The 27612-nt window shown below is 41.9% G+C and overlaps 1 protein-coding gene and 1 pseudogene across 2 annotated transcripts in view; both read right to left on the bottom strand.

Moving 5' to 3' along the window:
* LOC310781686 (bifunctional 3'-phosphoadenosine 5'-phosphosulfate synthase 1) overlaps positions 1–5186 on the bottom strand; it is a gene marked incomplete at its 5' end in the record, with an annotated part of 31530 nt that extends 26344 nt beyond the window's left edge. The window contains 2 exons of the mRNA XM_083642276.1: positions 4711–4946; positions 5075–5186. Coding sequence (XP_083498402.1) covers positions 4711–4946; positions 5075–5186 — 348 coding nt within the window. The remainder of the gene's footprint in view (positions 1–4710; positions 4947–5074) is intronic.
* Positions 5187–11034: 5848 nt separating this feature from the next.
* Positions 11035–26108, bottom strand: LOC310780630 (phosphatidylcholine:ceramide cholinephosphotransferase 2-like; annotated as a pseudogene). The gene is made up of 8 exons: positions 25660–26108; positions 24794–24859; positions 21705–21756; positions 20995–21148; positions 20300–20448; positions 15815–15955; positions 15486–15536; positions 11035–11043 (listed from the first exon to the last, which is right to left on the bottom strand). The product of its transcript is annotated as a phosphatidylcholine:ceramide cholinephosphotransferase 2-like (transcript).
* Positions 26109–27612: the final 1504 nt, after the last annotated feature.

The raw sequence follows: 27612 nt of genomic DNA, 5'->3' as shown, positions 1-27612 counted from the left end.
AATATAGTGAGGTAGACACATGACAATAATCAAATACAGTGAGGTACACACATGACAATGATCAAATATAGTGAGGTACACACATGACAATAATCAAATACAGTGAGGTACACACATGACAATGATCAAATATAGTGAGGTACACACATGACAATAATCAAATATAGTGAGGTACACAGACTACACACATGGTTTTAGCCTCAAAAACGTCTCCCGAAGCGTGCCTTGAGCCAAAGGTCTCAGCAGGCAGAGCCTTGGGCCTTAGTTAGTTTGTTCCAATCACCACTTCTGTCTATAAGGTCTTTACAAGTTAGTCTGTTCCCATCACCACTTCTGTCTATAAGGTCTTTACAAGTTAGTCTGTTCCCATCACCACTTCTGTCTATAAGGTCTTTACAAGTTAGTCTGTTCCCATCACCACTTCTGTCTATAAGGTCTTTACAAGTTAATCTGTTCCCATCACCACTTCTGTCTATAAGGTCTTTACAAGTTAATCTGTTCCCATCACCACTTCTGTCTATAAGGTCTTTACAAGTTAGTCTGTTCCCATCACCACTTCTGTCTATAAGGTCTTTACAAGTTAATCTGCTCCCATCACCACTTCTGTCTATAAGGTCTTTACAAGTTAGTCTGTTCCCATCACCACTTCTGTCTATAAGGTCTTTACAAGTTAGTCTGTTCCCATCACCACTTCTGTCTATAAGGTCTTTACAAGTTAATCGGCTCCCATCACCACTTCTGTCTATAAGGTCTTTACAAGTTAGTCTGTTCCCAATTCCCATCACCACTTCTGTCTATAAGGTCTTTACAAGTTAGTCTGTTCCCATCACCACTTCTGTCTATAAGGTCTTTACAAGTTAATCTGTTCCCATCACCACTTCTGTCTATAAGGTCTTTACAAGTTAATCTGTTCCCATCACCACTTCTGTCTATAAGGTCTTTACAAGTTAGTCTGTTCCCATCACCACTTCTGTCTATAAGGTCTTTACAAGTTAGTCTGTTCCCATCACCACTTCTGTCTATAAGGTCTTTACAAGTTAATCTGTTCCCATCACCACTTCTGTCTATAAGGTCTTTACAAGTTAGTCTGTTCCCATCACCACTTCTGTCTATAAGGTCTTTACAAGTTAGTCTGTTCCCATCACCACTTCTGTCTATAAGGTATTTACAAGTTAGTCTGTTCCCATCACCACTTCTGTCTATAAGGTCTTTACAGGTTAGTCTGTTCCCATCACCACTTCTGTCTATAAGGTCTTTACAAGTTAGTCTGTTCCCATCACCACTTCTGTCTATAAGGTCTTTACAAGTTAATCTGTTCCCATCACCACTTCTGTCTATAAGGTCTTTACAAGTTAATCTGTTCCCATCACCACTTCTGTCTATAAGGTCTTTACAAGTTAGTCTGTTCCCATCACCACTTCTGTCTATAAGGTCTTTACAAGTTAGTCTGTTCCCATCACCACTTCTGTCTATAAGGTCTTTACAAGTTAGTCTGTTCCCATCACCACTTCTGTCTATAAGGTCTTTACAAGTTAGTCTGTTCCCATCACCACTTCTGTCTATAAGGTCTTTACAGGTTAGTCTGTTCCCATCACCACTTCTGTCTATAAGGTCTTTACAGGTTAGTCTGTTCCCATCACCACTTCTGTCTATAAGGTCTTTACAAGTTAATCTGTTCCCATCACCACTTCTGTCTATAAGGTCTTTACAAGTTAATCTGTTCCCATCACCACTTCTGTCTATAAGGTCTTTACAGGTTAGTCTGTTCCCATCACCACTTCTGTCTATAAGGTCTTTACAGGTTAGTCTGTTCCCATCACCACTTCTGTCTATAAGGTCTTTACAAGTTAGTCTGTTCCCATCACCACTTCTGTCTATAAGGTCTTTACAAGTTAGTCTGTTCCCATCACCACTTCTGTCTATAAGGTCTTTACAAGTTAGTCTGTTCCCATCACCACTTCTGTCTATAAGGTCTTTACAAGTTAATCTGTTCCCATCACCACTTCTGTCTATACGGTCTTTACAGGTTAGTCTGTTCCCATCACCACTTCTGTCTATAAGGTATTTACAAGTTAGTCTGTTCCCATCACCACTTCTGTCTATAAGGTATTTACAAGTTAGTCTGTTCCCATCACCACTTCTGTCTATAAGGTATTTACAAGTTAATATGTTCCCATCACCACTTCTGTCTATAAGGTCTTTACAAGTTAGTCTGTTCCCATCACCACTTCTGTCTATAAGGTTTTTACAAGTTAATCTGTTCCCATCACCACTTCTGTCTATAAGGTCTTTACAAGTTAGTCTGTTCCCATCACCACTTCTGTCTATAAGGTCTTTACAAGTTAATCTGTTCCCATCACCACTTCTGTCTATAAGGTCTTTACAAGTTAGTCTGTTCCCATCACCACTTCTGTCTATACAGTCTTTACAAGTTAGTCTGTTCCCATCACCACTTCTGTCTATACGGTATTTACAAGTTAGTCTGTTCCCAATTCCCATCACCACTTGTCTATAAGGTCTTTACAAGTTAGTCTGTTCCCATCACCACTTCTGTCTATAAGGTCTTTACAAGTTAGTCTGTTCCCATCACCACTTCTGTCTATAAGGTCTTTACAAGTTAGTCTGTTCCCATCACCACTTCTGTCTATAAGGTATTTACAAGTTAATCTGTTCCCATCACCACTTCTGTCTATAAGGTCTTTACAAGTTAGTCTGTTCCCATCACCACTTCTGTCTATAAGGTCTTTACAAGTTAGTCTGTTCCCAATTCCCATCACCACTTCTGTCTATAAGGTCTTTACAAGTTAATCTGTTCCCATCACCACTTCTGTCTATAAGGTCTTTACAAGTTAGTCTGTTCCCATCACCACTTCTGTCTATAAGGTATTTACAAGTTAATCTGTTCCCATCGCCACTTCTGTCTATAAGGTCTTTACAAGTTAGTCTGTTCCCATCACCACTTCTGTCTATAAGGTCTTTACAAGTTAATCTGTTCCCATCACCACTTCTGTCTATAAGGTCTTTACAAGTTAGTCTGTTCCCATCACCACTTCTGTCTATACGGTCTTTACAAGTTAGTCTGTTCCCAATTCCCATCACCACTTCTGTCTATAAGGTCTTTACAAGTTAGTCTGTTCCCATCACCACTTCTGTCTATAAGGTCTTTACATGTTAATCTGTTCCCATCACCACTTCTGTCTATAAAGGTCTTTACAAGTTAGTCTGTTCCCAATTCCCATCACCACTTCTGTCTATAAGGTCTTTACAAGTTAGTCTGTTCCCATCACCACTTCTGTCTATAAGGTCTTTACAAGTTAATCTGTTCCCATCACCACTTCTGTCTATAAGGTCTTTACAAGTTAGTCTGTTCCCAATTCCCATCACCACTTCTGTCTATAAGGTCTTTACATGTTAATCTGTTCCCATCACCACTTCTGTCTATAAGGTCTTTACAAGTTAATCTGTTCCCATCACCACTTCTGTCTATAAGGTCTTTACAAGTTAGTCTGTTCCCAATTCCCATCACCACTTCTGTCTATAAGGTCTTTACAAGTTAGTCTGTTCCCATCACCACTTCTGTCTATAAGGTCTTTACAAGTTAGTCTGTTCCCAATTCCCATCACCACTTCTGTCTATAAGGTCTTTACAAGTTAATCTGTTCCCATCACCACTTCTGTCTATAAGGTCTTTACAAGTTAGTCTGTTCCCAATTCCCATCACCACTTCTGTCTATAAGGTCTTTACAAGTTAGTCTGTTCCCATCACCACTTCTGTCTATAAGGTCTTTACAAGTTAGTCTGTTCCCATCACCACTTCTGTCTATACGGTCTTTACAAGTTAGTCTGTTCCCAATTCCCATCACCACTTGTCTATAAGGTCTTTACAAGTTAGTCTGTTCCCATCACCACTTCTGTCTATAAGGTCTTTACAAGTTAATCTGCTCCCATCATCACTTCTGTCTATAACGTCTTTACAAGTTAGTCTGTTCCCATCACCACTTCTGTCTATAAGGTCTTTACAAGTTAGTCTGTTCCCAATTCCCATCACCACTTCTGTCTATAAGGTCTTTACAAGTTAATCTGTTCCCATCACCACTTCTGTCTATAAGGTCTTTACAAGTTAGTCTGTTCCCAATTCCCATCACCACTTCTGTCTATAAGGTCTTTACATGTTAATCTGTTCCCATCACCACTTCTGTCTTTAAGGTCTTCCAACACCAACAGGAAGGACAGGTTGTTGGCCATAGGGGTTGTGTAATATGAGGTATGGAATTTGGTGGTGTCAGTATGACGATGATGTAAGTGTTGCTATTTTGCATTTGTACTATGGAACTACAACATGGAGTCCAAAAGAAATTTCCATAAGGGGACAATTAAAGTAAATCATTGGCATAATAATTTTCAGCAGGATGATAATGATTGTTAACATCATCAATAGCCTCACTTGAAAATGGAAAGGAAAAAAAAAAAAAAGCCTTATAGCCTGCACAAGCCTGTGGCTTATCATTTATTTCCAGCATAGAAGAACACTGTCCTCAAAGAGCCAGAATTGATTTGAATGTGATCAAATGAAGACAACATTACAGAAGCCAAAATAGTGCTGCAATAGTGCTAAAAAAAAATCTCACCCCCTATTCCTGATGCAATAGTGGCAGAACCATGTCGGCCTGTTCAGATTCATTTCTGCCTCTCCTTCCCAGAGACCACTCACCCTGCTGTAGGGAGAGATGAAGCTGGCAATGCAGACAAGTCCAGCATCAGCAAATAGCCGGGCCACCTCAGCAATGCGTCTAATGTTCTCTTCACGGTCCTGTGGGCTGAAGCCCAGGTTCTTGTTCAGCCCCTGGCGGATGTTGTCCCCGTCCAGGGTGTAGCAGGGGATCCCGTGACACACCAGGTACTCCTCCAGAGCCATGCTCACTGTGGTCTTCCCTGCCCCCGACAAGCCTTCATGTCAGAAGGAAGGGGGGGGGGGGGGGGGATAACAAGACCATGAAATGACATCACACAAGCTGTGATAAGGACACCTTCAAATGTGTTCTTTTAATGGGAGCTGACATTGTGCACCAACGTACCACTGAGCCAGACGGTGCATCCTCTGAAGCCGCCTCTCGGCCCCACAACCTGGCCACGCTTGTTCCGGCTGACGTGGTGGGCTTGGTAGGTCACATTAGTTGCTCGTTGCATTCCCTGAAATGAGACATATACTTTGTGTAAGAAATTTACCACGAGAGGAAGGGGGTTGTGGCCACATTTACCACTGGTACAGGGTTGTGGCACGAGGCGAAGCCGGGTGCCATAAACCCTGTACCAGTGGTAAATGTGGCCACAACCCCCTTCCTCTCGTGGTAAATTTCTTTTCTACAATAGCTACCACATAATATAAAAAATACACAATTGTAACATTCAATTCATTTATTTACAATCATTACTGGTTTCAGAATACATTTATCCTTCCGCCACAGAATATAGTTCCATACACAAGATCAATGATTGCACTAAACATTTAGTTGCCTTTGAGCCAAAAAACAACTAACCTATTCCTTAACGGGATTCACAGTTATTGATACATTGCCTGTAAAAGTACAGTTATTTAAACAGTCTGGAAACATTGCATTGCCCAATTTGTTTGTTTGACAGTCCCAGGTTCACTCCGTGACAACTCAAGCTCAGCCAGTTCTCTCTCCCCAATTTCACCATGTCGTTCTTTGTTCACTTCACCTTCATCTTCATCTAACCACTGCTCAAAACTCAATCCACCCAGTAAATCAAACGTTACTACGAAATCGGACATTTCCTTGTTAGAGATTTGTAGACTGACAGGCTAACAGTGGGCGGAGTCAGCACAGGTGTTCTTCATTCATCAGGGAGCGGAGTGATACTGCGGTTGGAGCCGAACTGTAGATTGTTGGCCTATTTACCACTGTTGCTAGCCAATCAGAATCCAGTATTCACTCATGCTGTTGTAGAATATAGAATTTTACATAGCAATGGCATTTATTTGTTGTACAGTTAGGGTGACCAGATACCACATCCCAGCAAAGCAAATGTGGGACAAAGAGTATACTTGCATTGGGGCAATGTGGGACACGTTAGCAATGCCGAGTAGGGCTGCTAACGATTATTTTCATTATCGATTAATCTGTCAATTCTTTTAAACTAATCGATTAATCGTTTGGTCTAAAAAATGTCACCAAATGGTGAAAAATGGCAGTCATTTTCCCTCAAAGCCCAAGATGACATCCTCAAACTCTACAGTCCACAACCCAAAGATAGTAACCCAGTTTTTCAGTGGAATGAAAGTACTAAGCTACAGGAAAGCTGTTGTGTAACGTATCTGGGATGTTAATAGACTACTTGCACAACTCCACTACTTCCTGAAATGAGTAGGGCATCTTGGTTTCCTGTCCTACACTATTGGATGAACTGATTAATGTCAGGTGTGCCTGACTGCTAGAGTCACAACTCACAACAACAGTGATCAGGCACACCTGACATTAATCAGTTCATCCAATAGTGTGGAAACCAAGATGCCCTACTCATTTCAGGAAGTAGTGGAGTTGTGCAAGTAGTCTATTGGACCAGTGTATGTCGAGTGAGGCTATGGCCCTCTCTGTCATTGGGAAAATCCACTGAAGGACAAAGTATTTGATAAGAATATCTAAATTCCTGGACACGAAGACCATGAAAGGGTAGGTATACATAAGCTACGGCTTCAGCCTACACCTTTTCGGTCCCTTTATGTATAACGTACATTATTACTGCAGTGCATCTATGTGGAACTGACAAATGGACCGAAATAAATTATGATTACTTACCATGAGGCTTTTAGCTACTTCTTTAATTCAATGTCACTACACCTGTATATCCTGGTACAGTGGTTTAACTAAAGATTAAAAGACAGGCTTCAAAAAGCTCAAAACAAACTAATGAGGGTTATTCTTAAAGACCCTGGAAACTGAAATCCACAAAAACCTTCTAACTATGTAATTTAGGGTCTTGTGTGAGTAATTATAAGCCTCAAAAAGTTTGAGACATTAGTTTCAACCCAAATCCTAAATATCGCCATTTCAATATTCATTTTTTTTCGTGAGGCAGCTTTGAATTGGGCGGTGCTGAACTGCTTCAAATTCCCCTCTTTGTGACATCACTAGGAGGAGCCAATCAGTGACGTAGCTTGCAGTTGTCCATTCAACAAAACCTTCGTGCCCCCACAGCCCGCTGGGACTCTGGGGCACTTTACACGACGACGGTTTCCTATGGAAACAGGGAATTATTTTATCGTTAGTGCCTCCCTTTTAGACGGCGACGTCGAATTCGCGCTTAGGAAACGACACATTTTGAAACCACCCTCCAGAGTGGAATTGTTTGATACGCTTCCCGCTGAGGGATGTAATCGCTTTGGAACGGCACATTTCAGAAACTCTGACGTGCCTGCACAGGCAACACACGCGATTACGCCATAGCCGTGCGCGAGTTGGCAACCAAATAAAACGTCAGTATGAATTAAGTTTGGCAACATTCAGAATTAAGCTACACTGCGGCCAACTTCAGTTACATGTTCAGAACGTTACTGCTGCGAGGAGCCGATAGCTGTACCCGGTCGGCATTTAACATTAGTTACAAAAGCACGTCGACAGAGTTTTCTCACTGCCAGTAGCCTACAGTAGGGTTTGACAGATAGCAAACTCAGCGCTCCGGGTCCTCGCTGCATGACGTAATTTCGTAATCGTCTTTCCGGTTTTAAACACGGAAGTAGAGTATGCTTTCCGCAGTCATTTCGACTTGCCAAAAAGCTTTTTTCAAGCTAAAAAAACCCCCAAACTGTTTAAAAAAAAAACCCAAACTGTTTTAAAGTTTTAATATTTGTCGGGTTGGGTGAGAATGTAAACTTTACTCGTGTAAAGTGCCCCTCAGTCTGAATGGGGCCCATTCGTATGCGTATTCCCAGTAGCCAATGCCAGCAAGGACAACTCCACTCCACCCCACCTCTCCCCCTCCCCCCGCGATTTGAGAGCTGGTTCAATGCGACACGCCCAGACATTCCGCCAGGGAGCATGAAGGGATAATTCTGCCTCAGTTCTCCATGACTTTCAAACCTAAATTTATATAATTTGCAACATTCATCATAGTTCAAATTTGGCTGGTGGCTTATTAAGTTACATATGTTCCTGTGGTGTGAAGAACTCAAAATGCATATTTATTTTGGGTTTCCAGGGTCTTCAACCTCAATCCAAGAACGCATATAAGCCCAATTCATTCAGAGTTGAATTGGCTCCCCGTTGAAAGTAGAGATCAACAGTTAAAACTCATCATGGTCTATAAAATATTGCATGTCCTTTGTCCACATTACTTTACTAAGTATTTTCAGTTTGTTCAGGACACTCATCAATTGGATCAGTTGGTGTCTGCTGTTAACTGAGCAGAGCTGGACTATAGATACACTCTTGTCCCATATAATTTCAGACAAGTCAACATCAAGTTCGTTTTCCTTTATTCTTGATTGATCTGTAATTGTTTATTTTACTGTATGCCCCGTTTTTACGACCAGGGACTAGAGATGGGCAGTATTTTAAATACATGTATTTAAAATACGTATTTCAAATACATTTGTGTATTTTGTAGGGGTGTCACAATATATCGTCCCACGAAATTTCGCGATAGTAAAACGTCACGATATGTATCGTTGAGATGAAATCTCATATCGTGAAAAAAAAAAAAAAAAAAAAAAACATTTTTTTTTTTTTTTTTTCAAAAGTAGACAAAGAAACGTCTTTGTTTGTTGAAGTTCAATGTGTGGAAAGTAGTTCAGTTGAACAAGTCTCTGAAGAGACACATGAGAAGTTATACAGGAGAGAAACCATTCAATTGAGTTTCTGGCAAAACTGTTTACTTGACAGGAAAAACTGAAGATGCATAAAAAATAGACTAAGAAAAGTCTTGTTGTTTGAGTTTGAAGAAAAACTGAAGATGCATAATGAGAATTTATACTGCTGAGAAACCTTTTAGTTCAAAGTAAATCTAAGTGACGGTGTAACTCATTCTATTTCAAGATAAGCCTTATCTCCAATCTCATGTTTTTTCTAGTTGTTATTGTAATAACAATTTCCCACAACAGCATGTTTTGTATTTGTGCATTTCAAATAAAATACTACTTTTCCAGTCATATATTGTCATTATTCAAGTTAAAAAAAATATTGTTAAAATCGTATCGTATCGTATCGTTATCGTGAACCCAGTATCGTGATACGTATCGTATCGTGAACTGAGTGTATCGTGACACCCCTAGTATTTTGTCATTTGTATTTGGCTGGACTGAGAAAAATAAGTTGTAATTTGTATCAAAATACTTTCAGACCTTGTATTTTGTGTATTTTATGTGATTTTGTGAATGTGATTTTATTCTCAAATTGACACATTTTTTTACATTGACACCGGTTTAAACTGTGGAGAAAAAAAACGCAATGTGACATGTCACATCTACTCTGCTTCTGATTGTCTTACCTCAGAACAAACTCAACCACAAATCAGAGTCAGAGAACGGTGGGTCTTGAGTCAGACTTCACATCACTTCTTCGTCTAAACTAGTATGACGCCTTGTATTGGTGGAAATTCCCCCAGAGATAAATTATGAATATAAATTGTTAATTTAGATATTGCATGCACTGGCCTATCTGCAAATGAAATGGTTTACTGCATATTCGAACCAGTGTATCATATTAGAGAGACACAACTAATTATCTTCTTTAATTAAAATTGGCTAAGTGTGTGGCGGTGTGTGTGGTGGCAGTGTGTGTGGTGAAACCGGCGATTTCCATAACTGCAGCCATGGCGCATCATCTCCAGGGATACTGTTATGATGTCAGATATCTATTGCTAAACATGGTCAAAGTTCCAAAACTTGAGGTTAACATGTAGAAAATGCTGCCTATAAGTCAAAAGCCCTCACAGAAGGTGATTAACAGCTGAAGTGAGGGAAAAATTAGCTGTGCTGAAAAACAGCTAAAACTGAAATTGAAGAACTGTAGTGTGTTAGAGTACACAAAGGAGAATACTGTCACAGAGGACTAAAGAGACGATTTACGATCTAAAGAAACCAGAAAATTTCACATTTGAGAAGCTGGAATCAGAGAATTAGGACATTTTTCCTTAAAAAAATCATCTCAAATCTCAAAATGATTAATAGATCATCAAAATAAGACATTAATGTAATATTTGGCAATAAATCGATCAATTGACTAATTGTTGCAGCTCTTTATCAGTTTTTATAAAATGTATTTTTATGTATTTTCAAAATACAAAATACGTATTTGTATTTCAAATACATTTTTCAGACCAGTATTTTGTATTTGTATTGTGATACATTTTTTGAGCAAGTATTTGTAATTTGTATCAAAATACTTTATGATGTATTGTCGCCCATCTCAGGGACCATGTTGGAAATAAGTGTCCGCACTTTTATACATGTACATCCCTTGGATTTTGCTGTCTTTTATATCCATAATAAATTAGACATCAGAAAGCCAGAACAAGAGTTTAATTATTCTCTCGCTTGCTCTCTCTCTCAGTGGTTTGGCCTTTTGAAAACTAGAGCCACACAGATGACCAGATGACATCTGGTCACCCTACAAGAGGGATCTAAATAATAGCCAGGGGTTCACACCAAACATCAAACATGATCAATTTACCAAGTTGTTTGTTCAGAAGGCTGATAAACTGATAAAAAGCTGATACATAGTTTGCATATTTCGCAGACACTGATGATGGAGCCAGCAAATGCAATGTTATCACAGCTGCAATTACATTAAGTTAGCCTGCACCATTTTTCAGATCATGCAGAAACGCTAGCTAACGGTAACGTTAATGAAGCAGCAGCCGCTGCCAAATGCTGGCAGCTGCAGCAGCTTGTGAGGAGAGCTAAGCTAAGAGAAGAAGCGACCTTTAAACGTACAGCAGTAAAGCTAAGTAAGTTAGCTCTCGGGCTAGCCTGCTAGTGTAGCCCACTAGCAGCTGGTAGTAGTGGAGGGGCATTAGTCTAGGGAATCTGTGAGAAAAAATGACCCAACCTTAAACTAATTGCAACAGAAATGATTTTTGTTGTATTCAGCTCTTGAAACCTTCCAATTTAACATACTAAAAATCCCAGAAAATCCCAGTAGTGGAACATTGTCAAAATTGGCATTGTCTCCACAAAGGAGGTTGTGTTTTCGGTGCCGTTTGTCTGACCATTTGTCTGTTAGCAGGAGGATTACGGCAAAACTACTGGGCCGATTTTCATGAAACTTGGTGGAAGGGTGTAGCGTGGGCCAAGGAAGAACCCATTACATTTTGGGGCGGATTCGATCCCGGTCGGCTCAATGGAGGGGGCGGGGCTAGGGAAAAGAGTCCGTTGATAGGGATAGGAAGGTCGTAGAGAGTCTGGATTCGAGAGGTGGGTAGGGGGCATGGACAGGTGTATCGGGGGGGGGTGTATGTGGGAGGTGGGAGGGGGTGTGGTCAGGAAAGGGGTGGGGCTAGGGAAAAGCCCTACCAAACATACTGTAACATAACAAAACAAAACATAAAAAATGTAAGTGTGGCTAATATGTTCTAATGTTAGTTAGTGGAAAAGGGTGAGTTTTCATGCACATCTTGTTCCCTCAGACAGCCATCGCAAACCATAACTTCATAGTCATGTCATTCACCAGTCTCGCATTGGAGGCAATTTGATTTCGGCAAGGCACAGCGCAAGTTGTAGCTCAAACATGCAGACGAGTGGACAGGTAGGCTAAGTCTCCATATCCGAAGGTTATGGGTAAGTTGACCGCCATTTATTGTCTGTTACCAATGACAGTCATTGTCTGTTACCATTCAAAGTAGGCTAGCTTAATAAACCCAAATTCTCTCACGTCACTCCCCTCTTCCAGGAGCTCCACTGGCTTCCCATCCCGGCCCGCATCAAATTCAAGACACTGGTACTGGCCTACAGGGCAGTACACCAGTCAGCTCCCCGCTACCTGCAATCGATGGTCAGGTTCCAAACCTCTCAGCGCTCCCTTCGCTCCTCCACCAGTGCAGGTCGCCTCGCCCCTCCTTCGCTACGGGGGCTCAAAAGTCGCTCATCCTGATCTCGACTCTTCTCGTCCCTGGCACCTCAATGGTGGAACGAGCTTCCACCTTCGGTCAGGACAGCTGAATCACTGCCGATCTTTCGGAAAAGACTAAAGACACACCTTTTCAGGCTCCATCTGGGCCCTTCTTGATCTAACTTCGTTCTCTCTCTTTCAAAAAAAGAAAAAAAAAAAAAAAAAAACTAACCAACCTTGTACCACTAACCTAAACTTGTACCACTGTTCCTTCAGAAGTTGTAGTTGTCATAGACTGTGCTCCATAGTTGATTGCTCTATTGCTGACAAAAAATGTGTTATTGTAAGTCGCTTTGGATAAAAGCGTCTGCCAAATGACGTAATGTAATGTAATGTAAGCACTTACTAGTTAGCTATAATAGGTATAGCTTAATAATAGCTTATTAAGATACTTGTACTATCTGTTATTCATTTTCTTTGTGCAAATAAACAATAAACAAACATAAATAAACAATAAACACTTACTCTGGAGATGATGTAGCCTACCACTTGTGCTCTTCTCCCTACTTATACTCCAATCACTTATAAAGCCTCAGCCAGGCGGTAATGCAACATAAAGGATGCCAACTGCCATAAAACACCACAGAAGGATTTATTACATCACTGATGACATCACAATTGCTCGAGTGACATCACTGATGACATCACAATTGCTCAAGTGACATCACTGATGACATCACAATTGCTTGTGACATCACTGCTCGAGTGACATCACTGATGACATCACAATTGCTCAAGTGACATCACTGATGACATCACAATTGCTCAAGTGACATCACTGATGACATCACTGATACATGACAATCGTGACATCACAATTAGCCCTTTTCACAGCTGCCATTTTGTGTCTAAAAGGCAGGGGAAACGCAGGTGCAACCAACTCACTAATTAGCGCCCCAGCACTGGAACACCTAAATGGACTGGAAGTTGGACACCCTAATTAAGGTTTTGGTGCACCTGTGAAACTTCCTGCCTTTTAGACACAAAATGGTGGCTGTGAAAGGGGTCTATCGTGGCACACACACCGCCCGCCCACTTATTGGACCATAACATCAGAACCATTGATGGCCACAACACATTCCATGTTATGGGCATTATAGCTGGAGTTACACCAGAGAGCCAAACCAGTACCTCTGATAGCTGTGACATAGCAGCAGTTGGACACATCAATATCCGAAATCAGAGACCCCCTGGCCTTTCATCCATGTCCTATGGGAGGATTGAGAATGCCACAGGTGTGTGATTCTCATGAACATGGTACAACTCATAGCAAAACTCAAAGATATCAAGTAGGATCTAATTTCACCATTCAAATTGAAATTATAATCCACTAGGCATCTTGCACCCTACGCGAGTTCGCCTGCCTTGCAGCTCGCTGAGCTAGCCCTGCAGCTCGCATAAGCAGCTGCTTCGCATTGGAGGCAATTTGATTTCAGCAAGGCACAGCGCAAGTTGTAGCTCAAACATGCAGACGAGTGGACAGGTAGGCTAAGTACTCTCCATATTCGAAGGTTATGGATAAGTTGACCGCCATTTATCGTCTGTTAATGACAGTCTTTGTGTGTTACCATTCAAAGTAGGCTAGCTTAATAAGCACTTACTAGTTAGCTAATAGCTTACTAATAGGTATAGCTTAATAATAGCTAATTAAGATACTTTCTAAGGTACTATCTGTTGTTATTCATTTTCTTTGTGCAAATAAACAATAAACAAACATAAATAAACAATTATAGCTGCTGCGCAGCAATGGGTCGTGGCCGGGCAAGTCTCAAGGCTTTGAGCTAGAGTCCCCAAGTCAAGGCTGAAGTATTTTAGCTATACTCCAAGTCAAGTCTCACGTCTTTGGTCACAAGTCCAAGTCAAGTCTCAAGTCTCTTATGGATGAGCGTTCTATCATCTGCTTCTGCTGCATGCCATCCAGTCTGCTTAGAACATTGCATAGCTAAAACTAAGTGATTCAAAGCAGGTTCAGGTTTCTTTGCAGCATGTAGCTTTTTCATCATCTGATTCCGTTTTTTGTTGCGAGGCATCTCACAACAATACAAGTAGGAATCAGTAAATTCACAAACAAAAGTAGTAGTTACTTGCCTCACTGTTGTAGTGTGGATGAGGTACTGGCGGAGTTGATGTTAGATGGAGAGGGAGGCTGAGCGATTAATAGCCACCTGGGGAGTTTGTATCTCTTCGGTCCTACGCTGCAGGTCTGTGGGGTCACACAACTGATATACCAGCAGGAGCTGCTTTTTCCTCTTATGGACAGACTGGATGCTTGCTGGTGGTGTTTTATGGGAATGGATGCTTGCGTGTAAAAAGACACACTGCTTCCACTTATATAGGGTGAGCCAGGAAGGATTTATGACATCACTGATGACATCACAATTGCTCGAGTGACATCACTGATGGCATCACAATTGCTCGAGATGATGTCATCAGTGGGACGGACAGACAAACAGACAAACAAACAGAGCCCTAGCTCCCTTAGATAGATAGATGTGCTCATTTTTGATGTATTTCCAGACACTTTTAGAGACACTGTGAGGGAATAAATTCATTACCGTAACACATTTTTAATTGGAAATATGAAACAACAAACTTTTTTTTTCAATGGCAAGCACTTCAATATGCTCAAGGGTAGTGGGTATCACCCAAAATGTGTATGATTATCAAATACGAAGTTGTAGCTAACATTGTGAGAAATGACATGTTGTATTACGACTACATACTTACATGAGAAAATAAAAATCTGTTCTACTTAGAGGCTCAACAACCATTTCTGTGGATTCCTTGCCCCCAAAAATGTGGAAATAGACACCAAATTTGTAATTTTAGGTCTAGTTGGAGTCAAGATATGGCCAACATTTTAATAATGGCAGCCATTTTGAAAAAATGTAATTTTAACATATTTCCACTAATGGGATTTTCTGGGATTTTTAATATAGTGTTTCGGGCATCAATATAAACATAAAAATGTGAAACTTTTAATTTAATTTGATAGAGATATGCCGAAGAGTTGCTGTGTTGTTATAGTTTAACTACCGTAACAATAAAAAAAAACAAAAAACTGGTCTGCGATAGGGTAGGCGTGACACCGTCAATGTGGACGATGCATGTAACCTGGTGGAAACTGGATACAGCGTTCATATAAGGCAAGTACCTCGTGTCGATGTATCTTGCGCATTCTATGGCCGGCCGAGTTGAAATATATTGTCATGTCATGGTGTCTTTGGGTCATTTATAAAGGAAATTAATTCTGTTATTTTTCTATAGATGTTTTGGGTACTGCTATTTTACATTGAAGTCAACGCGAGTGGCTTGTGTTATCCCCTAAAAAGGGGCGCGGCCTTCAAGTTTTGCAAATTACCCGGATGTGCTGTTCTGGTCTATACGTGGTGTCGGCCTGCTGTTTAGGAGACTGCAACACAAGGGAGGAGAGATACATTCAGTCGAGTGTTGGTTGATGGGCCCTTTTTACGGGGGGCATTTTGCGTCGGAAAGGCACGGTAAACGCAGGTGCAAGCCAAAAACACTAATGAGGGTTTCCAACTTCCACGAGTTTAGGTTGGAAACATGACGGTTTTTCTTGCACCTGTGTTTACCCTGCCTTTCTATCGACACAAAATGGTCCCCATGAAAGGGGTTCTATTGTTTAAGTCCTGTAAGTCACCTTCAGACTTCAGTGAGTAAACTCACCCATGAGAACTCTTCAACCAGCAGCTGGGAGAGGCAGAGGGAGGCAGCGGCCAGCTCAGAGGGCCAGTACTGCACCATGTCATAGTCCAGCAAGGTCACCTCCAGCAGGTATTTGGCCATCATGTACGTCTCTAGAGAAGACTAGACAGATAGAAGACAGTCACTTTAAGAGCACCGATCACATACATATATATATATGTACACATGTTCAATATAGGGTTTAATTATGTAATTACCAGCCACAACAGTGGGAGTAAAAGTAAAAAGTCTGAAAAATAAATACTCAGTAAAGTACAGATAAATCCTACTTAAGTACAGTAACAAAGTATTTGTACTTAGTTACTTGCCATCTCTGTAGCTAATGCAGCATGCATATACTACACATCAAAGGATTCCTGAACCTAGTGTATAGTAGGCTTTTATTAAAGTACTCTGATGAAGACGCACTTGGCGTCGAAACGTTAGTCCTTTAATACAAGTCTATACACTTGATCCGTGTGCTCGTGCCATACTTTGGACAAGATATCTGAAGTCTCTCCTGAAGATTGCCCTCCCCTGAGAGCACCGGACCAGTCTACTGGGCTGCTTGGGTGGAATCACACTTAACCTCATCCTGCAACTATTCCTGAACCTAATTTGGTACCAGACGATTTCTAAGATTCCTAAACTAAGGATGAAGTATGTGGACCTCCAGTTTCTTATCACTGGTTCAGTGGCCTGCTTTGCAAAAATCAATCTGCCAGACAGTGGTGAGACCAGCAAACACTGTGAATTTCAGAGTTGTCATGCCCAGCTTTGATAATATTGGCATCTGGCCAGGGGAAACTGCTTCAAGATTGATTGATATAAGATTGATTGATATTGTCAATTATCATTAAGACTGATGACTTTTGGGGCCGTCCTAAGTATTGGTGTAGGAGTGCAGCTGGGTGGGCGTCCTGAGTATTGGTGTAGGAGTGCAGCTGGGTGGGTTAGAAAAGAACATCGAATCAGCTTCCTTAAATGAAGACATTCCCCAGAGAAACCGAGAGTGTGATTGTGTGAGTGTGAGAGTGTGATTTATCATCGACTGCCATTTTGAAAATTAGGTGGGGCTCTACTTGGTAGTGGGGACAGTATAGGCCTAAATCTTGAAGAGTGTATAGCCATTCTGATATTTAACTACAGTAACATAATCTGGCATAATCTGATGTCTCAAACTTAGATTTTCATTCTCCCACAACACACAGCACTACCTTTGTACAAGGCTGGCCACCTTAATTGTGAAATTGTGAGGAATATGCCAAACATATTCATCACATGACTGATGATCACAGATCCAATATAATTTGAATGATAATTCCAGATCCAGACTCAACTGCTGCCATTCAGGTGTCTTTCAACCATTTGGCCAATAGAGGGGGTGGATAACCATTCTGAAAAGTGATGCTGACTGTTCCTGGAAATAACAAGCAGAGGATTTTGACACACAGTCTAAATATATCTGCACTTACTGTAAAAGTATACAGTAAAAAACAATTACTTTAAACATAAAATGCAATGAATACTTGTGTTGACATGTAATTATTTTAGCTGCACTTTGAGGCAAATCCCCTGAGCACAAGACAACCATCATGTATCACTAGGCAGACAGTAAAGAATGGGTGAGCCCTAGTATACTATGACTCATGTAAACACTGTGTTACATGAGTAAACACTGTGTTACATGAGTATACACTGTGTTACATGAGTATACACTGTGTTACATGAGTATACACTGTGTTACATGAGTATACACTGTGTTACATGAGTATACACTGTGTTACATGAGTATACACTGTGTTACATGAGTATACACTGTGTTACATGAGTATACACTGTGTTACATGAGTATACACTGTGTTACATGAGTAAACACTGTGTTACATGAGTATACACTGTGTTACATGAGTATACACTGTGTTACATGAGTATACACTGTGTTACATGAGTATACACTGTGTTACATGAGTATACACTGTGTTACATGAGTATACACTGTGTTACATGAGTAAACACTGTGTTACATGAGTATACACTGTGTTACATGAGTAAACACTGTGTTACATGAGTATACACTGTGTTACATGAGTATACACTGTGTTACATGAGTATACACTGTGTTACATGAGTAAACACTGTGTTACATGAGTATACACTGTGTTACATGAGTATACACTGTGTTACATGAGTATACACTGTGTTACATGAGTAAACACTGTGTTACATGAGTAAACACTGTGTTACATGAGTATACACTGTGTTACATGAGTAAACACTGTGTTACATGAGTATACACTGTGTTACATGAGTATACACTGTGTTACATGAGTAAACACTGTGTTACATGAGTATACACTGTGTTACATGAGTAAACACTGTGTTACATGAGTAAACACTGTGTTACATGAGTATACACTGTGTTACATGAGTAAACACTGTGTTACATGAGTATACACTGTGTTACATGAGTATACACTGTGTTACATGAGTATACACTGTGTTACATGAGTAAACACTGTGTTACATGAGTATACACTGTGTTACATGAGTATACACTGTGTTACATGAGTATACACTGTGTTACATGAGTAAACACTGTGTTACATGAGTAAACACTGTGTTACATGAGTATACACTGTGTTACATGAGTATACACTGTGTTACATGAGTATACACTGTGTTACATGAGTATACACTGTGTTACATGAGTATACACTGTGTTACATGAGTATACACTGTGTTACATGAGTATACACTGTGTTACATGAGTAAACACTGTGTTACATGAGTATACACTGTGTTACATGAGTATACACTGTGTTACATGAGTATACACTGTGTTACATGAGTATACACTGTGTTACATGAGTAAACACTGTGTTACATGAGTATACACTGTGTTACATGAGTATACACTGTGTTACATGAGTATACACTGTGTTACATGAGTAAACACTGTGTTACATGAGTATACACTGTGTTACATGAGTAAACACTGTGTTACATGAGTATACACTGTGTTACATGAGTATACAGTGTTACATGAGTATACACTGTGTTACATGAGTATACACTGTGTTACATGAGTATACACTGTGTTACATGAGTAAACACTGTGTTACATGAGTATACACTGTGTTACATGAGTAAACACTGTGTTACATGAGTATACACTGTGTTACATGAGTAAACACTGTGTTACATGAGTATACACTGTGTTACATGAGTATACACTGTGTTACATGAGTATACACTGTGTTACATGAGTATACACTGTGTTACATGAGTATACACTGTGTTACATGAGTATACACTGTGTTACATGAGTATACACTGTGTTACATGAGTAAACACTGTGTTACATGAGTATACACTGTGTTACATGAGTATACACTGTGTTACATGAGTAAACACTGTGTTACATGAGTATACACTGTGTTACATGAGTATACACTGTGTTACATGAGTATACACTGTGTTACATGAGTATACACTGTGTTCAGGGAGTGGAGCCTTCAGCTTTGTTTACAACACAATTATGCCCGCTCTAGGGCGTCTGGGTAGTGCAGCAGTAGATTCTCTGCCTACCAACACGAGGGTCGCAGGTTCGAGCTCCTGTGTTACCTGTGGCACAATTGGCTGTGTCTGCGGGTGGGAAGCCGGATTAAGGGTATGTGTCCTGGTCGCTGCACTAGTGCCTCCTCTGGTCGGTCAGGGCACCTGTTCGGGGGGAGGGAAACTGGGGGGAATAGTGTGATCCTCCCAGGTGAAAAGAAGCGGCTGGTGACTGCACGTGTTGGAGAAGGCATGTGCTAGCCTACAACTTTCCCCAGATCGGCAGAGGGGGTGGAGCAACGAAAAACGTGGGGAAAATCAGAAAGAAAACAATAAAAAAAAAATATATAGAAAAATGACTGGAAAAAGAAAAAAACAAGGGCAAATTCGGCCCAGGACCACGTGCGTCATGTAGCAATCAGGTGACCTCATGCAACTCAAGCCTATTCGAGGAAACTAAATCTTTCAACAGCCCAAGTTTGGCAGGTTTAAAGATGTTTTCGACAGCTTCAATCTCTGGCAGATGTTCAGCTGTGTAACTGGAACAGAACCATCGCCAAGGCAACGACAGAACATATGCAGAACTTCTCAACAGAATCAGTTTCAGAGAAAAACATGAGGACCTTCTTAATGAAGACGACCCTCTTACAGTCAAGAGTCAAAATACCTGACAAGGATGAAGCCACCAAAATATTTGGCATGACATCACTGACATCACTGACAACATCATCACTGATGAAATCCTATCCGCTATCTGTTCCTGACTGACTGACTGAATGAATGAATTACTCACCCAAAAAGCCTTCTACATATACAGTATATATATGTATATGCACACACACAGGGCCCCCCACCCACCTATACAAACACATACTAGTACACAAAAGTAGTGCGGCTGTGTGTTCAGACCTGTAAGTTTGCCATGGTGTGGTACCACCAGAAGAGGCGGGAGGTGATGAAATAGGCCACAACCACATCCACACTGTAGTGCTCGTGAGCCACCAAGATGCAGACCACGCCCGTGGCACTCAGCAGCCACCAGAACGACCGCGGAGAGTCTTGGCACAAGGAAGGAAAAGGAAGACAGCGGTGATTATTCATGACGTTCATGTCCATATCTCCACTGTCAGCCAAATGGCACTGAGGCAAGCATAAGAGAATTCCCTGAAACCCACAGATATGGCGAAAAAAGTGTTAACGTTACTTGACACACTCCAACCTCGAAATTTACATATTGTTAAATTTACAGTGAACAAAAAAAGTCTTAAAATCTGTTTTTTATTATTATTATTTTTAGCCAGCCAGGATTTTGTTTCTGTCATCATATTTGGTCATCTCTGCTGTGCACTATGATATTACTAGCACGCTAAAAGACATACAAGTGAGAATGATGGCAATGCTTGCCAGTTGTATCCTGCAAGTATCTGAATGGTCCATGTGTATATATATGATATGGTCATGTGGGCATGGGGGTGGGGAATGAATCACACATAGGAGGGGTCACACTAATCTAGACTCTATCAAAATATTACAATTTAATATAATTAATGGAAATGTCACATCAATTAACATCAAGTAATACAAACATTGATTTTACTACTCACACTCCTTGATGAATAGTTAGGTGAGGGTGAGCATGACAGTGTGTCCACTGTAGAGGAAGTCTCCACACATGAGATGCGAGCCAGTTATGGACAGGCCTCCACCTGAGATCAATGTCAGGACACGCTGTATTTTTGCCTGCGAGTCTCCATGCAACTGAAACCAAAGTAGTATTGGAGGGAAAGAGGGGGAAATGGTTACAGATTGGATCAGTGGTAACACAATATGAAATGGTGAGAGATAGGGACATGAATCAGGGAAAGATGTGGTTGAAAAGAGAGAGGAGTGATGCGAGGAAGTAAAACAAACATAACAACAGGGATCATCAACTGGACATGAACCAATCTTGCTCTTGTACCTGGTGCTTAACTTACTGAAGATAACTTATTATTTCCAGGTAAATAAACAATTTCATACACTGTATGAGGCATTTTAGATTCTTGGGAACAAAACAACTACTGTAAAACGGCCAGCATCTGATCTGTCTGCACTGCACAACCCAGAAAACAACATGCCAGGAGCACATATTTTTGATCAAACTCCTGATGCGCCTCAATATTGTTGGTGTCCTGAGGCTGTAAAGGACAAAATAGCTTATTTTTTTCCTTTTTAGCTGCCTCTCTTGCGTGGCTGTGCAAAATGAGTCCCAGAGGCTACACAAGAGCACATGCGGTTGAGCAACCACAGCTGATGCCTACTGTGATGTTTGCACCTTAGGTGCACAAGTCATATGCATGCCAGGTACAGGCAGGGTGGTGATAGTACATAGTAACACAGCATGCCAGGTACAGGCAGGGTGGTGATAGTACATAGTAACACAGCATGCCAGGTACAGGCAGGGTGGTGATAGTACATAGTAACACAGCATGCCAGGTACAGGCAGGGTGGTGATAGTACATAGTAACACAGCATGCCAGGTACAGGCAGGGTGGTGATAGTACATAGTAACACAGCATGCCAGGTACAGGCAGGGTGGTGATAGTACATAGTAACACAGCATGCCAGGTACAGGCAGGGTGGTGATAGTACATAGTAACACAGCATGCCAGGTACAGGCAGGGTGGTGATAGTACATAGTAACACAGCATGCCAGGTACAGGCAGGGTGGTGATAGTACATAGTAACACAGCATGCCAGGTACAGGCAGGGTGGTGATAGTACATAGTAACACAGCATGCCAGGTACAGGCAGGGTGGTGATAGTACATAGTAACACAGCATGCCAGGTACAGGCAGGGTGGTGATAGTACATAGTAACACAGCATGCCAGGTACAGGCAGGGTGGTGATAGTACATAGTAACACAGCATGCCAGGTACAGGCAGGGTGGTGATAGTACATAGTAACACAGCATGCCAGGTACAGGCAGGGTGGTGATAGTACATAGTAACACAGCATGCCAGGTACAGGCAGGGTGGTGATAGTACATAGTAACACAGCATGCCAGGTACAGGCAGGGTGGTGATAGTACATAGTAACACAGCATGCCAGGTACAGGCAGGGTGGTGATAGTACATAGTAACACAGCATGCCAGGTACAGGCAGGGTGGTGATAGTACATAGTAACACAGCATGCCAGGTACAGGCAGGGTGGTGATAGTACATAGTAACACAGCATGCCAGGTACAGGCAGGGTGGTGATAGTACATAGTAACACAGCATGCCAGGTACAGGCAGGGTGGTGATAGTACATAGTAACACAGCATGCCAGGTACAGGCAGGGTGGTGATAGTACATAGTAACACAGCATGCCAGGTACAGGCAGGGTGGTGATAGTACATAGTAACACAGCATGCCAGGTACAGGCAGGGTGGTGATAGTACATAGTAACACAGCATGCCAGGTACAGGCAGGGTGGTGATAGTACATAGTAACACAGCATGCCAGGTACCGGCAGGGTGGTGATAGTACATAGTAACACAGCATGCCAGGTACAGGCAGGGTGGTGATAGTACATAGTAACACAGCATGCCAGGTACAGGCAGGGTGGTGATAGTACATAGTAACACAGCATGCCAGGTACAGGCAGGGTGGTGATAGTACATAGTAACACAGCATGCCAGGTACAGGCAGGGTGGTGATAGTACATAGTAACACAGCGATACAAGTACAGGCAGGGTGGTGATAGTACATAGTAACACAGCGATACAAGTACAGGCAGGGTGGTGATAGTACATAGTAACACAGCATGCCAGGTACAGGCAGGGTGGTGATAGTACATAGTAACACAGCATGCCAGGTACAGGCAGGGTGGTGATAGTACATAGTAACACAGCATGCCAGGTACAGGCAGGGTGGTGATAGTACATAGTAACACAGCATGCCAGGTACAGGCAGGGTGGTGATAGTACATAGTAACACAGCATGCCAGGTACCGGCAGGGTGGTGATAGTACATAGTAACACAGCATGCCAGGTACAGGCAGGGTGGTGATAGTACATAGTAACACAGCATGCCAGGTACAGGCAGGGTGGTGATAGTACATAGTAACACAGCATGCCAGGTACAGGCAGGGTGGTGATAGTACATAGTAACACAGCATGCCAGGTACAGGCAGGGTGGTGATAGTACATAGTAACACAGCATGCCAGGTACAGGCAGGGTGGTGATAGTACATAGTAACACAGCATGCCAGGTACAGGCAGGGTGGTGATAGTACATAGTAACACAGCATGCCAGGTACAGGCAGGGTGGTGATAGTACATAGTAACACAGCATGCCAGGTACAGGCAGGGTGGTGATAGTACATAGTAACACAGCATGCCAGGTACAGGCAGGGTGGTGATAGTACATAGTAACACAGCATGCCAGGTACAGGCAGGGTGGTGATAGTACATAGTAACACAGCATGCCAGGTACAGGCAGGGTGGTGATAGTACATAGTAACACAGCATGCCAGGTACAGGCAGGGTGGTGATAGTACATAGTAACACAGCATGCCAGGTACAGGCAGGGTGGTGATAGTACATAGTAACACAGCGATACAAGTACAGGCAGGGTGGTGATAGTACATAGTAACACAGCATGCCAGGTACAGGCAGGGTGGTGATAGTACATAGTAACACAGCGATACAAGTACAGGCAGGGTGGTGATAGTACATAGTAACACAGCGATACAAGTACAGGCAGGGTGGTGATAGTACATAGTAACACAGCATGCCAGGTACAGGCAGGGTGGTGATAGTACATAGTAACACAGCATGCCAGGTACAGGCAGGGTGGTGATAGTACATAGTAACACAGCGATACAAGTACAGGCAGGGTGGTGATAGTACATAGTAACACAGCGATACAAGTACAGGCAGGGTGGTGATAGTACATAGTAACACAGCATGCCAGGTACAGGCAGGGTGGTGATAGTACATAGTAACACAGCGATACAAGTACAGGCAGGGTGGTGATAGTACATAGTAACACAGCGATACAAGTACAGGCAGGGTGGTGATAGTACATAGTAACACAGCATGCCAGGTACAGGCAGGGTGGTGATAGTACATAGTAACACAGCGATACAAGTACAGGCAGGGTGGTGATAGTACATAGTAACACAGCGATACAAGTACAGGCAGGGTGGTGATAGTACATAGTAACACAGCGATACAAGTACAGGCAGGGTGGTGATAGTACATAGTAACACAGCGATACAAGTACAGGCAGGGTGGTGATAGTACATAGTAACACAGCGATACAAGTACAGGCAGGGTGGTGATAGTACATAGTAACACAGCGATACAAGTACAGGCAGGGTGGTGATAGTACATAGTAACACAGCGATACAAGTACAGGCAGGGTGGTGATAGTACATAGTAACACAGCGATACAAGTACAGGGTGCCAATCAGGAAGAAGAACCGCCTGCTTGCTATTGACCTGCAAAATGGACAATGGGAGAAGCCCAGTGGACTAAGTGCATGGACATTGCAGGGACAAGTGCATGGACATCCAGTGGAGTAAGTGCATGGACATTGCAGGGACAAGTGCATGGACATCCAGTGGAGTAAGTGCATGGACATTGCAGGGACAAGTGCATGGACATCCAGTGGAGTAAGTGCATGGACATTGCAGGGACAAGTGCATGGACATCCAGTGGACTAAGTGCATGGACATTGCAGGGACAAGTGCATGGACATCCAGTGGAGTAAGTGCATGGACATCTTGCTTCATGCAGAACTTCTTAGGGAGTGGCCAACATCTACTCAAATATTAGTATATATATATAAATATTAGTGCCTGCATTTCTGGACACAGTTTGTTTTGTTGGTGGTATATTTTTCTTATTCTGTCAGATAATTTGGAGAAACATTTTCAGCTATCTAGAACATCAACGGCATACATCAGATTTTGGTGCCAGTTCTGGGAAACTTCAGAAGTCATTAACTGAAGCAGAAGTTGACGAAAGTCATCACACACCAAAAAAGTAAATTGCAACACAAATTAATCACAAATTAACTCCTGGAATGTGTTGCATACTGATGATATAGGAGGGTAATAATAATCCACAGTGGATTTTAGCCTTTAAAGCAGTTAAAGGAAGTATTGTATATAATACTTTGATTGAAAAAAAGTTATTTGAATGTTCAGATGATTCTTAGAAGACTGTTTTATGGAAATGCACTGAATATTTTGTGACTTTGACATCACATTAACTGGTAGTACGAACAGATTCTTACTTGTATCTGAAGAAGAACAACTGGACGAGCCAGATGGCCAGCAGGACCATGCCATTGATCTCTGTCACTGTAAATGCCCACTTGACCCTGTCAATATAGTCAAAAAACTTGTCAGGAAGAGGCGGGCTGTTTTCTTTGGGCGGGACCCTCTCATGGACCACTGTGATGACAACCGTCGTCAGGACCAAGTTGAAGGTGGCGTAAAAGAATGCAATGGCCGTTTTCCACCACTCCATGGGCAGACGACTGCTTTTGGGCTCAGGCACGGAGATCTTGATGTAATCGTTGTGCCTCCCTATGCCTTTCCGGAAGCCCCGCTTGGCGTCCTCTGGGTCGGGGGTGTGAACGGGACAGCTTTTACCGGCGCTGGACAGAGCACCACCCTCCATTCCAGGGTTGAGATTATCTGCGGCCGAGTCTCTCCCATCCACAAGCTCCGGTGATGCCATGGCTGCCTGCTCTGTCCACCCAGAAGTCTGCTCCTCTGGGTCTAGACTGCCACAAGAGGAAACAACAGGTTGAAGTTAGGGAAGTGAAGGACTACTCCGTCAGTCCCTCCCTAGGGCTAGATCAACAGATGGGTTAGGGTTAGTTGTTGAAGAAAAGTAGATAAGAGAACAGCGACTCTGCTGCTTGGTGGTTGCATCCAGGACGTCAAATCACAATGATGAGAAACAGAGAGGAGATGAACTTCTCATGTTTACCTTTTTTCCCACTCCACCTCATCCTGGGGATTAGCAAAGAGAAATGGGGCTATATATAGCTTTTCTATTGGCTGAATCATCTATTTTGGATAGCTCTCTTTGAGTTTATAGCAGAGAGATCTTCTAGATGTGGTTGTATGAGTTGAGCTTTGTGTGTTTACATTTTCCTTTCTCTGGACATTTGCCAGATTCATTGGGACAGTTTTCCTGTTTGAAAGTTGAACCAGATTCTTATTTTGGGTCTTGACCAGGCCTTCTCTGCTTTTTCTGATTCTGTCCTCAATCGTTGTGGACTTTTCCAGACCTCTGAATGTTCTTCATGCCTGTTTGGGTTTCAGGTTGTTGGAGTGAACAAACAATGTGTTCTGTGGGTTTGGTACATTGCGGCCTAAACTAAACTAAACTAAACTAAACTAAACTAAACTAAACTAAACTAAACTAAACTAAGCATTGTTGGAAGCCAGAGGTAATGCTTAGTAGAACATGAGCAAAGTTGACAATGGGCAATTCTAATGTAGTTTAGCTTTGGGTTTTTGAGCCTCTTACCATTTGACATGAGAGAGCTCTGCAGCAATATGGCCAATTCCATTGTGTCTGAAAGGCTTCCAGCCCCTATAACAGGTCTATTAGTGGATTTGAGGGTATCCCATTGGCCCCACAATGCATCACAATAAATGCCATGTGGGATACATACAGAATGCTATGTTTACTTTGAGACAAACTCGGCACAAGAGAAAAGCAGGGGATAGAAATAGAGTCTCTGTGCATACAAGGGACGCTGAAAGTATCAATTTCCTCCGAATCAATTTTTGAGGAAAACATTATTGCATTGGAGTCAGCAGGCTCATGGTCGAATGCCCTCTGACTAACTCAGAGCAGATTCACATTGTGTTTATGTAACTGATGGATGGCTACAGACCACAACGTCTGACAGACTTTAGGCAGGTCAAAGCTCTATTATGTATATTAATACTAACCAAGATGGCAAATAAGATCTGAGAGAGCAGACAAATGGTATTAGTCTATTCCAATATTATGTCTTCTATGTTGTTAGTGAGATTATGTTACTTCTCCCTCTCCAACTCTGTGGTCAGTCATACCCCATGTTGTGATTCTACCCATTTCACGGACATCTAAAGGGCAAGTCACTCTATTGCTGGAATGGGACGGAAATTACATCAGTGCTGTGAGAGCTTGTGAACATATTCTATCAATAGAATCGTACTTTTTGGGTTTGGAATCCTGTAGT

Source organism: Poromitra crassiceps (genome assembly GCF_964638095.1).
Source record: "Poromitra crassiceps genome assembly, chromosome: 8".
Taxonomy (NCBI): domain Eukaryota; kingdom Metazoa; phylum Chordata; class Actinopteri; order Beryciformes; family Melamphaidae; genus Poromitra; species Poromitra crassiceps.
The sequence above is the reverse complement of the archived record's forward strand: the minus strand, read 5'-3'. Positions and strand labels throughout refer to the sequence as shown.